General features: G+C 40.6%; 1 protein-coding gene across 2 annotated transcripts in view; it reads left to right on the top strand.

The window, feature by feature from the left end:
* The window catches only part of VAPB (VAMP associated protein B and C), a 35,100-nt gene extending 23,537 nt beyond the window's left edge, over positions 1–11,563 (top strand). The window contains exons 3-6 of one of the 2 annotated variants that reach the window (XM_082491034.1): positions 125–228; positions 3,637–3,717; positions 5,272–5,448; positions 7,760–11,563. In XM_082491034.1, the coding sequence (XP_082347160.1) occupies positions 125–228; positions 3,637–3,717; positions 5,272–5,448; positions 7,760–7,918 (521 nt within the window). In that variant the 3' untranslated portion in view covers positions 7,919–11,563. Of the gene's footprint in view, positions 1–124; positions 229–3,636; positions 3,718–5,162; positions 5,217–5,271; positions 5,449–7,759 lie in introns of both variants that reach the window. The other variant, XM_082491035.1, reaches the window with a different exon arrangement.
* The last annotated feature ends 836 nt before the right edge of the window (positions 11,564–12,399 follow it).

The raw sequence follows: 12,399 nt of genomic DNA, 5'->3' as shown, positions 1-12,399 counted from the left end.
CAAGTGGACATACAACTCGAAACCATTTTAATGTTTATATTTCTCAAATCATAACTATATCATCAGTGCATGACTATGCATCACAGCAGCACTAACATAATGTGTTTTGGGATTTTTCTTGCAGTGATGCTACAGCCTTTTGACTATGACCCTAATGAGAAAAGTAAACACAAGTTTATGGTTCAGTCTATGTTTGCTCCAGCTGATACTTCAGATATGGAAGCAGTAGTAAGTATTGAAATAAATTAAAATGGTTTTCTTTCTGATTGTGTAATTTTAGAAGATCTTTTTCTGTGTTGCTTAAGGGCTGTTGTCAAACCACACTGGAATGTTCCTTGAAAGCTTTGCCAGATCTCCGTCCCTGTGCATGGCAAGGTTTTTTTCTATTTATTGTGAGCCCCAGGAATCTTGCACTGAAAGACATAGTGCTGAAGACTTAGTTGGTGTCTGTGGTTGCTTCCTGGGGACACTGCTGTCAGTAACGGGATACCAAGCCACGGAACAGATGTTAAGTAGTTGTAACTTTTTTCAATATATCATTTTTTAAAAAGGCCAACTTGAACTATGTATTCTAATAATATATGGAATATATTCTAACTCTATGGCATCTTTTGTATTTTATGCCTCTCTACTCTCAGTCTTGAGCCTTCCCTTCAGCAGCTCCTTTTCCTGGCAGAAACCGGGAGGGTGGTTTACAAGTATTGTATTTTTCTTTATCCCTACCTATGTCTGCTGTGGCTTAGGTAAATGAAAGGCCCTCCTGTGGATTACAAATGAGAGTAATATAAGCATGTAGGTGCTGAAGCAAAGAAGGACAAAAGACATAGAAATAAGGTGTCAGGCTACATTAAGACAACTTGGAAGGGAACGAACCAGTTTGTCACCTGGTGGCTTTCCTGTAACAGCAAGATTTACTACTGCAAGAAGGCCCAAGGAAGCTTTCTCTGGTCTAGCTTTTGTTAGCTTGGGAGAATAATGAGTAGCTATTGAAGACTCAATAAAAAAAGAAAAAAAAGGCCATTTCTCTGAAGTGTGGAGCTTGCCTGTGTTTGTATGTATGTGTATTACTTAAAAACAACCCCCGGAAACCTCAGAGTACATATCATGGCTTTTTTACAGTAGTCTTTACACTATGCAGCTACTTCTGAATAGCTTTTTAAAGCTGCATCACTCTGTGGAGTTAAGAATTTCCCTTCTGAAAAAGATTTGAAACTGTATTTGTTTAATGGCCTCAAAATAAGATCCAGGGGGAGACATGGCAATAGTAATAAAATGTCTGCATCACTAGAAAGATAAGCCAGTCTGCCTTTCTTTCTAACTCTCATTTTTGAGTTACTTCATACTATGAAAAGTGTTATTCTGCTAGCAAAGAGTGCTTTTTAGGACCTAGATGGCCTTTGCAGTTCTCCAGAGCTCTCCAGACCAATGCGATTTATTTTCCTGTAACACTTGATCAGTTCTCAGTTTTGTTACTACACTCCAAATTTCTTCCTATTCTGGATAAACAGGTGAGACAAATTACTGGAGTACTATAAAGCTTTCAACACTTCACAGGCAGCCAACGAGCTTGAAATAGAAGTCTGACTTCAGCCACAGAAGAGCTGAAGTACAGTTCAGCTATTTAGGATGAGTCAAATACTTCTTCAGGTTGCAGAGAGGTTAGCCATAACTTGACACCTACTTGAGATATGCTGAGCAATACCATGCTACCAGAAGTACGGTCAAAGTGAAGAGAAGCATGTGAGAACTCCGGCACATAAACACGGACACTGCTTGCTGTATATCACGGCTGTGAATCGGTCTTTTCAGTTCAGGGTTACAGCTGATACTGAGCAAAGATTTATAACTGTTCATGGCTGGCAGCTCAGAGGGTTGTGGTTAGTGGTGCAGAGTCTGGTTGGAGGTCAGTAACGAGTGGTGTCCCTCAGGGGTCAGTACTGGGTCCAGTCCTGTTCATATATTCGTCAATGACCTGGATGAAGGGATAGAGTGTACCATCAGCAAGTTTGCTGATGACACAAAACTGGGAGGGGTGGCTGACACGCAGGAAGGCTGTGCCGCCTTACAGCGTGACCTGGACAGGCTGGAGAGTTGGGCAGAGAGAAACCTTATGAAATTCAACAAGGGCAAGTGTAGGGTACTGCATCTGGGGAGGAATAACCCCACGCACCAGTACAGGTTGGGGGCTCACCTGTTGGAGAGCAGCTCTGTGGAAAGGGACCTGGGAGTCCTGGTGGACAACAGGATGACCATGGGCCAGCAATGTGCCCTGGTGGCCAAGATGGCCAATGGCATCCTGGGGTGCATCAAGAAGAGTGTGGCCAGCAGGTCGAGGGAGGTCATCCTCCCACTCTGCTCTGCCCTGGTGAGGCCTCATCTGGAGTACTGTGTCCAGTTCTGAGCTCCCCAGTTCAAGAAAGACAGGGATCTGCTGGAGAGGGTCCAGCAAAGGGCTACGGAGATGATGAGGGGATTAGAACATCTCTCTTATGAGGAAAGGCTGAGGGACTTGGGTCTTTTTAGTCTAGAGAAAAGAAGATTGAGGGGGGATCTTATTAATGCTCATAAATACTTCAAGGGAGGGTGATAGGGGGATGGGAACAGTCTTTTCTTCAGTGGTGCCCACGGACAAGATAGGACAAGAGGTGATGGGCACAAACTTGAACATAAGAAGCTCCATCTAAACATGAGGAGGAACTTCTTTACTTTGAGGCTGGCAGAGCACTGGCACAGGCTGCGCAGAGAGGTCGTGGAGTCTCCCCCTCTGGAGCCATTCCAAACCCTCCTGGACATGTCCTGTGCCACTGCTGTAGGTGACCCTGCTCTGGCGGGGGGTGGGACTGGGGGAGTTCCAGAGGTCCCTTCCGACCCTGACCATTCTGGGATTTTGTGATTCTGTAATCCCTGTTAAAAATATTGGGCGGAAGCTTTATTATGGTAGGCTCCCTAGTTGAAGGGGAGAGAAGGATGAGAGGGGAAGTTATCCCTTTCAATACGTAGCACATCTGTTATTGTTTAGAGATTGATGCTGCAAAATGAGGAGGTGGAAGACAAGGGGGGGAAGGGGGGAGAACAGTCCTATAATTCATACCAGTCAGGAAGAAAACCTCATGCAAAATTTGAAAAGCTTGGATAGGAACTCCACTGAGCACACACGTCAGAACTAACACTGTTACTGATGTGGGGTTTTGTTATCTTTCCCTTCCTTTGAATGCACCGCGCCTGGGGTTTGTTGGTTTTGTTTTGCTTTGGGGTTTTGGGGTTGGTTTGTTTTGGTTTTTTTTTGTTGTTGTTGTTGTTTTTTGTTTGTTTGTTTTGTTTTTTTAATTGGGACCATAGCTCCCCCTATCTATGCTAATTACTCTTACACAGTTCCCAGTTCTCTCGTAAAATACCTGTGTAAGTTTCAGACTATTTAGAATTATTTCCTTCATAGTATCTGGTCTTTCTGTACAATACCACTCAGTTATGTATTTGGTTTCATTTTTTGTCATGTATGTGGTTAATGGTAACATAAACACCTGTGGGTGTTTTCCTGAGCAAGATGATATGATTTGTTTACATAATATGCTGCATTTTCCATCTGCCTTAGTGTACTAATATGTTTAATAGTAAATCAATGTTAAATTATTCCAGTGGAAAGAAGCAAAACCAGAAGAACTCATGGATTCAAAACTTAGGTGTGTGTTTGAGCTACCAGCGGAAAATGATAAACCTGTGAGTATTTACAGATGCGTATTGAGTGTTTTAACTTAATACCACAGTAAATCATGTAAAATGGTGTGTTTATGCAGACAGCTTTATAAGCAAAAGACAGAACCCTCTGTTTCACTGCCTGAATGGCATCAGCCTTTGAAAACACAAAGCTATTTAAAATCTTAGTGATGCTTAATATAACTAGCAGCTAATTTGAACTAAGTGCAACACGAGTACAAAGAAATCTTTGAGTTGTTCTGTTTTCATTGAATGAAAGATCACATAGGATAAAGAATATTTCAAAAAATTTTTGAAAGATGCTGATTGGTCATAAAGCTTGGAGTTTATGCCGAAGAAGTTATAACCGTCAACAAAACAAATTTGCCTGTCCAACGCTCCCCTCTGCTTCCTTGGTACAACACTGATTTTAGCAAGTAAATTGGTAGGAAGCTAGTAAGGAAGACCCAAATGCAGTTAGGGATTATATTGCAATTAGCAGCTGTAATGTTGAAGGATCCTTTTTTGCTAGGATAATGAAAGAACTGATTAATTTCTAATGGAAGTAGGTACTGTCAAATTTAGAACTGATAATAGATGGAATAAGCTGAAAAAAGTTTCCTAGTACGCAGGTACTGAAAGTGCAAGCATTCTACCTTGAACGGGATAGCTTGCAGTTACCATCACGTATTGTTATAGTGTCACTATTGTAGTCTCACTATGTCTGCTCTACCTGCTCCAAACAGGGAGCATTTGCTGTAAAAGTAGGTGTTTTTGTTTTGGGCAAGGGTTCTTGCCGTGTCTCCGGCTTAGAGGTGTGATGAGAGGAAGGAAAAAAATCTGAATTAAATGAAACTGAACAGCTACTCTGTTTAGTTGTAATTTTTTCTACAGTCCCTGCAATTCATTAGGGCAAAACAAAGCACAGGTAGTAACAAGATCCTATTACTTCAGTCATATAAATAAAATCTTCACTTTGATGGCAGTTTGGGTGGGGAGAGAGCAGTCTGGGTTTTTTGTGAGAGACAGGCCCTTTGCGTTCTGAAGTGCAGAATGTGGAGAGGATCCAGGGGCAGGAAAGGGAGGAGGGCTCGGAGGTCTACAGCTTGTTCCTGACGTGGGCTGCGGGCTCCTCCGTCTGCACAGAGACGCAGAAGGACGGAGAGGTGGTAGCCAGCGTGGGCAGTGACGAGGGGGGGCTGCCGCGGAGCCGGTGGGTCGCTCCTGGAGCAGCCTGGGGAGGGAGAGGGGAGGAGAGCACCAGTACTCCATAAGCAGACCGAGCCAGTAAGTTCTATTCGTACTGTGGGACACGGTCTAAGGGTATTTCCTTTTCCATATATGCAGGGACTGAAAATTCGAGGTCATTCTGTCTGCACTTATTGCTGCTGATCTGGTGTTTTCTGTGAAACGGGAAGGGGAAGGAGAGGTTACAGGAAGAAATGTGTTGTTTATTTCTTTTGATACAGGCACGTTTCAGGTGTGCACAGACAATTTTACCTGATTCTCCTCCTATATATCAGGTGTGTGGTGTGGTGTTAATAACTAACCAAAAATCACTCTATCCTTTTTTAACAGCATGATATAGAAATAAATAAAATTGTATCCACAACTGCAACAAAGACAGATTCCTCTGTAATGTCTAAATCAATAAGTTCTTCTTTGGATGACACTGAAGTTAAGAAAGTAATGGAAGACTATAAGAGGCTTCAAGTAGAAGTTCAGAGGTTACGGGAGGAGAATAAACAGTTTAAGGTAAAGATACTTTTTTTTTTTTTTTTTTTTTTTTCCCCAGATCTACCCCTTTTCTGAAAAAGAAGCTTCTGACTTAAAGGTTTGGTTACCTGACCTTGGGACAATATTTTAATGTTGTCTATAAATTAAAAGATGATTCAGGTTCCTCTCTGTAAACTGAGAAAAAAGTGTTGAAATCATTGCTTTCTTTGAAAGGAGTGTACAAGCCACACAGTCACAGAAACTGATTGGATAGCAACCCAAAGCAATGCATTCCCTCTCTTTTTTTTCTTTTCCCACCTAATATTCTCAGTCTGAGGTAAGCATTCAGTGTGCATTTGGCCCTGCTCTCTCAGACCAATGGGAGCTTGAGAGCAGTGTTGGGCAAATACTGTTTTAGTAATCACATCTATAATAGGCAGTTGAAATGACCAAAGAAAGACATTAATAGGAAATATTCTTCCTGTCATATCCAGCACATCACTGTGAAATCAAGTAATTGAGAAGCTTTTTATCACCATGCTGAAAAATTCCTTTTAGAGTAGTTTTATTTTTTGTAAATGTCTAGTTTCATAGATAACAGGACCAATGAAAATTTGCAGTTTGTGACTGTTGGAGCCAAATAGAAGGAATTCACTGCTGTCAGCTCTGATGCTGCTTGGCTGCCTGATGCATGAATAAATTCTTTAAAATTTTGGAAACCAGTTTTGTTTTGCACAAGCTGAGACATGACCTTAAATTCTTCTTGTGTTCTTGTTTTGACAGTCTCACAATACTTTAAGTACTATATAATTTATTTTTTTTTTTTTTGCAAATCAGTCTTGAATAAACACTCTACAGGAGATAACCCAGAATTGGTCTCATGTCTTACAGTAATATCTTAAAACGATGAGCTGTTTGTTCCCTTTGTGAAGTGTTAGAAACATCTGTAAAACATCAGAAATCAATGTTAAATTACTGCTAGCGACCAGGTGCTGTCAGTGTCAGGCTAAAGTCACTGTCAAAAGGAAGTTGAAATATTGAAAATGAAAATGTGTTGTTTCTAGCAGTAAAATTACTGTATAGGTAAACAGCGTTCTTGTTTACAACAGTCAGTTGTCCCCATCCAGACTTACAGTAGTAGTGAGGTATCGGGTAGTCTGTGACTTTCAATAAATAAATAATAAAAAATAAATTAATAATGTTTTCCTCCAGAACCCTAGGTGCCCCTTTAAATTCAAAAGTGAGAAACACTTGACATACACTGAGCCTTTTGAATTTCAATTATCTGACAATTTGTAAGGCTGCAGTAACTTTTAGTACAATTTTATTTCTGGAGTGTTTTTTTTTTATGTATAGACTGGAGGCTTTTGCTTCTGCATCTTGTACTTCTGCACTGTAATACTGCATGACATAAAAATATCTAACACTATTGCTTCAGCTGTATACAAGTTAGGTCACAAAAAGCTCACTTTACCACCTCCTGAAGTGCTCTGTGTGCGCGTGTCTGGAATGGAGTGTGCTAACACAAAGCTGTGCTGCACAACAGTTTAGATCAAGATGTGGGGAACATCGTCTCCACTTGAAATGGTAATATCTGGTGTTACAATGATGTTTTGTCTGTTGTCTCATGCATCTTTAAGTCAAGAGAGCTAGAGAATATCCTAATTATTGCCACTAGTTTCATGTTGAAATGTCAGCAATAATATGATGTGGCAAACAGATTTCCCTTCAAATGCTGCTGAAATTTGCTTGTGACATCTAACTAGGGGAATGACAAGTATAATTGCCCTCAAGTCGCATATTTTTCACAACCTGTCTTAGTTATATTGCAAAGCATTTTCCCCAGCAGCACTATATTTGCTTACAGAGCAAGAAAAGCATCTTCATGCCATTCTCTCCGTCAGTGGTTTCTGAAGTTCTGGAGCTGCCTCCAGACTTTGGACAAGTGTTCTTGCCGCCTTCCTTGTCGCTTCCTCTGTTCCCTTAGTCAGCAGGAGGCAACTTCAGGAGCATGGTTTTTTGCTCTACTAGTCAAGTAGATACATAACTCCTCTTCTACCTCACTACCCTTTCCTTCTCAGGATTATGTAGGAATCTCAGAATCACAGAGCAGTTTGGGTGGGAAGGGACCTTAATGATCCTCCAGTTCCACCCCCCTGCCCTGGGCAGGGACACCTCCCACCAGCCCCGGTTGCTCAGAGCGCTGTCCAGCCTGGCCTCGAACACTTCCAGAAATAGAGCTGTAAATTAGCTTTTGCCTGTTTATTATGCCTATTTAAAACAAATATGATAAGGGATAATATTTAAAATGTTTTGTTTCAGTAGAAATAATCAATATATATTTCTTTAGGAAGAAGATGGACTGCGGATGAGGAAGGCACCCCAGACAAACAACCCAATATCTGCTTCTGCAGCTGCTGTCAAGGACGAAGGGCTCAGCTCCAGACTACTGGCTTTGGTGGTTTTGTTCTTTGTCTTTGGTGTAATTATAGGAAAAATAGCCTTGTAGAGGCAGCATGCTGGAAATTGTAAATTGGTTTGATGGTTCTGCCATATCATTGGATTAAATTTATTCATAACAATGTTTAAAAAAAAAAAATGTATGACATCTCACAGGTCTTGCCTTTAAATTACCCCTGCACAAATACTATGTAACATATTCTAGAAAGTTTAAAATGTACAATGAATGAATGAATGTTCTTCAGTGATGAAAGGGGAGAGAAAATCATGATTTAACACTACAATGGAATATTGTATATGTCATTTTAAACATTCTTAGACCCTGCTACATGTTGCTGATTACCTCTTTTAAAAAAAAAAAAAGGGAAAACGAGAAAAAAAACTATTCCTCCACTGCTGGAGCTGGCCCTATTGGATGTTTGGAGCTGGGTTAGGCAGGAGGTGTTGATAACTTCTGTAAAATACGTTAATCCACCATTCTGCTCATAAATTTAACAGTTTCTGTCAGTGTCTTCAACTCTGTGCAAGTTACCGATTTCTTGGCACTTAAATGAATAGTGAGAAGCTGAAAAGAATTGTATGTGGCAATGCTGAATGTGCTAGGCATCGTTAAGAGGCATATATTGACTGGTATGACGCTCATTTGGAATAAAGGTCAATGCCTTGCTCTCGTAAAGGGACCAAGCTACATTGCTGTTGGTTCATTTAGTTGAATTAAAGTGTTATTCAGAGATGTTTAATGCATATTTAACTTATTTAATGTATTTCATCTCATGTTTCCTTACTGTCACAAAATTGACTAATACTATATGGTATGAAAAGGCACCTGTTTAAAGCCAGTGACTAGAACTAAAAATTTGCTGCTGTAGTGATGCAAGATTCTTCTGCCTCCTGGTGTTTTGGGCACTACACAATTGTTGGGAGTTTTCATCATCTGAGTATTGGAGAAACAGTGGTCAGGAAACTGTTTTTGTATGTAAATAAGTATCTAGGGGAAAAAAATAAAAGTAGTAAACTAGTCCTATGCCGTAAAAGACCAATCCTGTTTGACTATGTAGCATCTTCAAAAAGGAAAAAAAAAAAAAAAGAAAAGAAAAATTAAATAAAGCCCCCAAATTAATGTTTCCTTTGTTACTTTTGTCATGTTCTCACAGTATTAGAGGGGAGGAGGAAACAGTATTTTCTGTCAATTTATAGTTTGTTCATGGCATAAGGGAACTTGCAGCCTTGTTTCAGGATGAAATTTTTTTCCAGCCTAATTTTAAAATCGATCCAAACCACCCCATCATGAGCCTGATGTACCGAAGTGCTGTTCAAGGTAACGTGCTGGCTGCTGAGGTACACGGTGACGGCCCATTTTTCAGTTTAGTTGGGTTCAGTAGTTAAGATGCTTGACAGCATATTGAAAGTAAGGTTCAGCTAATCTGTTTTTAAGCATACTTTTAGTACAAAATACATAAACTCAATGTGTTTTAACATGTTGGACTTCAGTAGGTGAAATAGCTGTTGAGCAGGTAAATTCCCATATATTCTTAGATCCAGAAACCATCGGTGACAGAAGTTTTTTGTAACACCTTTCAGGATTAAGGTATGTCTTTTAAAAGTGACTTCTTTCATTCCTTTATTATTCCTGTGATTTCTTGAGAAAGCTGTTTGGGCTGCAGCCTGTCTGCTGCGCTCATTGACCTTTATATTTGTTCCACTTGTGTCTCAAGGGTTTCCTGCTTTACAAGTGCAAATAAGTGGAATTTTATGTGAGGTCTAATAAGAAAATAGGAGGAAAAAATCTTAATTGGTGCGTTCAGCTTATGAACACAACTCAAAGTACTTCTAGAAGATTCAACAGAAATAAGAGGTGTATCTTTAGCATTTTAAAATGCTAGTGCCTTGTCTGCTCAGGATGGAAGTGACAAAGCAATTAAAAGTATGCCTAGAAAGGGCAGAGAGGATGGGAGATGAGCTGGAAAGAATGAAGCAGTGAGTTCAGTGTGACAAATTGGGCAGACCTGGTCAAGAAGATGTTACTTTCCAGGCAGTAGAAGCTAATGAAAACTTTTACCGGAAACATTTTAAAAGAACCTTTTCAGAAAGACAAGTTTGTAAGTGATGTTGCAAAATTAGTTTTCGTGACTTTGAAAAATATATTTGAGAAAGCCTTTACTGAAGGAGACTGAGCTATGCAGTATTTTTTTAAGACGCCGTAAACATCTTGATCTCGCTAAAAATGTGTTATCAGAAGAGCTAAATTCCTAATTTGCTTTAAGATCGAAGCTTTAAACTGGTCTCTTGTGAGTATATCTGTAACAACGTTTCAGGCAAACTTTACGCACACTGTTGGCTAGCACGTTGACTTTGCTGGCTCAGGAGTGTCCTCCTCCCAGTGTTCCATAGTCACTCCTTCATAACCTGTGACAGCTTGGAACCTGACGTCGTTTGTGAGCAAAGTCATTCCTGTTGTTTGCACTCCGGGATTACAGAGGTCCCGGAGGAACACTCTCATGCTCTGCCTTACAAGTTGTGATTAAGAGACCCAACACACAAAGGACCTCGGTTAAGGATCTGTTGGTGACAACTATGGTCTGCAGTTGGGGCTGACCCACACCGTCAGTCCTAAACAAGACTCTTAAATTAACTGCTTATATTTTGGAACTTAACAAAATTCTGAGGTCTTTTCTAATAATTTCTGATAAGAGCCTGAACAGACAATAGCACTGAATTGTCTGGATAATGCTTTGCTTTTGCCTAAAATAAAATGACTGATCAGTGGAATCTTATCACCTGCCTGTCTGACCAGACCCTTTCATGTGCAGGAGAAAGAAAACCAAGGATGGTTTTTCTTCCAAGGTTCCTAAAAGGCCAGTCTGTTGATACATTGCAGAAAATGCATTGGATAGATGTTCTTAAGCCACCTGGGTCTTTTGTAAGTTGTCCCTTACGTGATGACACCAGAGCAACTGTTTTCATTAAGTATTCATAGAAAGTGAATTATTCTGGAGGGCGTTGTATATCTTAGGAAGTTGTGCATGAAACATATAGTCTCTAAATAAGATTGTCTGGTGTCCTCACGCAACACCAGATACTAGAAAACTAACTGATACATGATAGTACAAATCAAGTTGTTAATCAAATTATTGTCCATACTGTTCTGCATATATGTTTACTGTTAATTTCTGTAAAAGGCAGTAGAGGCTGCTTAGGTGGTCTTCCCTTTGTGGAGCTTTACAGTCCTGTCTGCACTCTGGGCAAATTTGGTATAAACGGGTATCTAAAGTGTCTTGAAGCCCAGTACTGGGAAATGAATGGAAAATGGTTTCTGCTATTTTTGTGTAGTTATCCCTATCCTAAAGCAGACGCGCCGTGCAGGAATGGTCACAGCTACTGCTCTGCGTTGGCAGTTGGCAGCCGGGAATGCACAACTGCAGCGACTGCACGGGCAGGCGCGGCGCCCCGTTCCGAGTTACTGCTGAGGAGCCTTAGGGATCCAAGAGCACGGTAATGCCGTGCGCGTCACGTTGAGAGGGACTGATGTACCATCACGTAATTGTCTAAAAAGACGGGATTGTAATAGCTTGGTGGTGGTATTCCATGTTATGTTTTTTCTCCTGAAATGCTGTTAGTGGGATAAAGTTGGAACCTCACTTTGAACGTTGCTAGAGTTTCTTCTCACCAATAAACTATAAAGGGTTTCTATTCACGGCACATGTAAACTTGCAATTCTTATTATAATCGTGACTTAGCATATTTACATAGCGGTGTGCACACAAAAATGGATCGTTAATGTCTTAAGATACTGGATGTTGCAGTGTCCTAATGAAAGAAAACTCTGTCATCCCTTTTCTTTAGCAAATGTGTATGACACTTTCACCTCTTCATTGGAACGTTTCCTTAATTCTGGGGCATGTTAGTAACTCAACTGTAGTAGTCTAAGGTTTTGAAACTACTTCTCTAGCTCTACACGATGCCCAGAAATGCCATATCCTGAGTTCTGTTTTCTATATAAAGCAACTGAGGGGAAAAAAACACAACCCCAAATCCCTCTGTTTGAAATGAAAGAACAGGTAAAGCAGGCGCTCGGAACTTCGTGTGTTGTGGCTCCGTTACAGCTGCCGCGGCGCTTCACAGCAGCACGAGAGCAGCGTGGGGCGGGAGAGCCGCTTTGTCCGTTCGGGAACGGGTTAGTGTCCGTTACTCAAATCCTCGAGTGAGCGAGTTGAGAAGGGACAGGTGGTGAGTGAATTTCAGTGTACGTATTTGAGATTTTTTTTTTTTTGAGTCAGAGACCCTAATATAAAAAGAAGAAAGTAATCCGTACAGGAGTGAGACAAGTTCAATACCATATGTGGAAGTTACTATTCTTCGTAATCGGATCCACGTCTACAAGTTTAATTTACTGATCAGAAGACATTTGTATAAACCAACGTTGAGGCGCTTTAGAAAGAAAAGCAACGACTGCGCAAGGCCGCTCGCTCATATTGTGAAACCCCGCTGTTCTCTAGGTATACGTGGTGAAACGATGACAATGGGATACAC

Source organism: Vanellus vanellus (genome assembly GCF_965231255.1).
Source record: "Vanellus vanellus genome assembly, chromosome: 15".
NCBI classification, from domain to species: domain Eukaryota; kingdom Metazoa; phylum Chordata; class Aves; order Charadriiformes; family Charadriidae; genus Vanellus; species Vanellus vanellus.
Note: the sequence above shows the minus strand (reverse complement) of the source record. Positions and strands in the feature narration are given on the sequence as shown.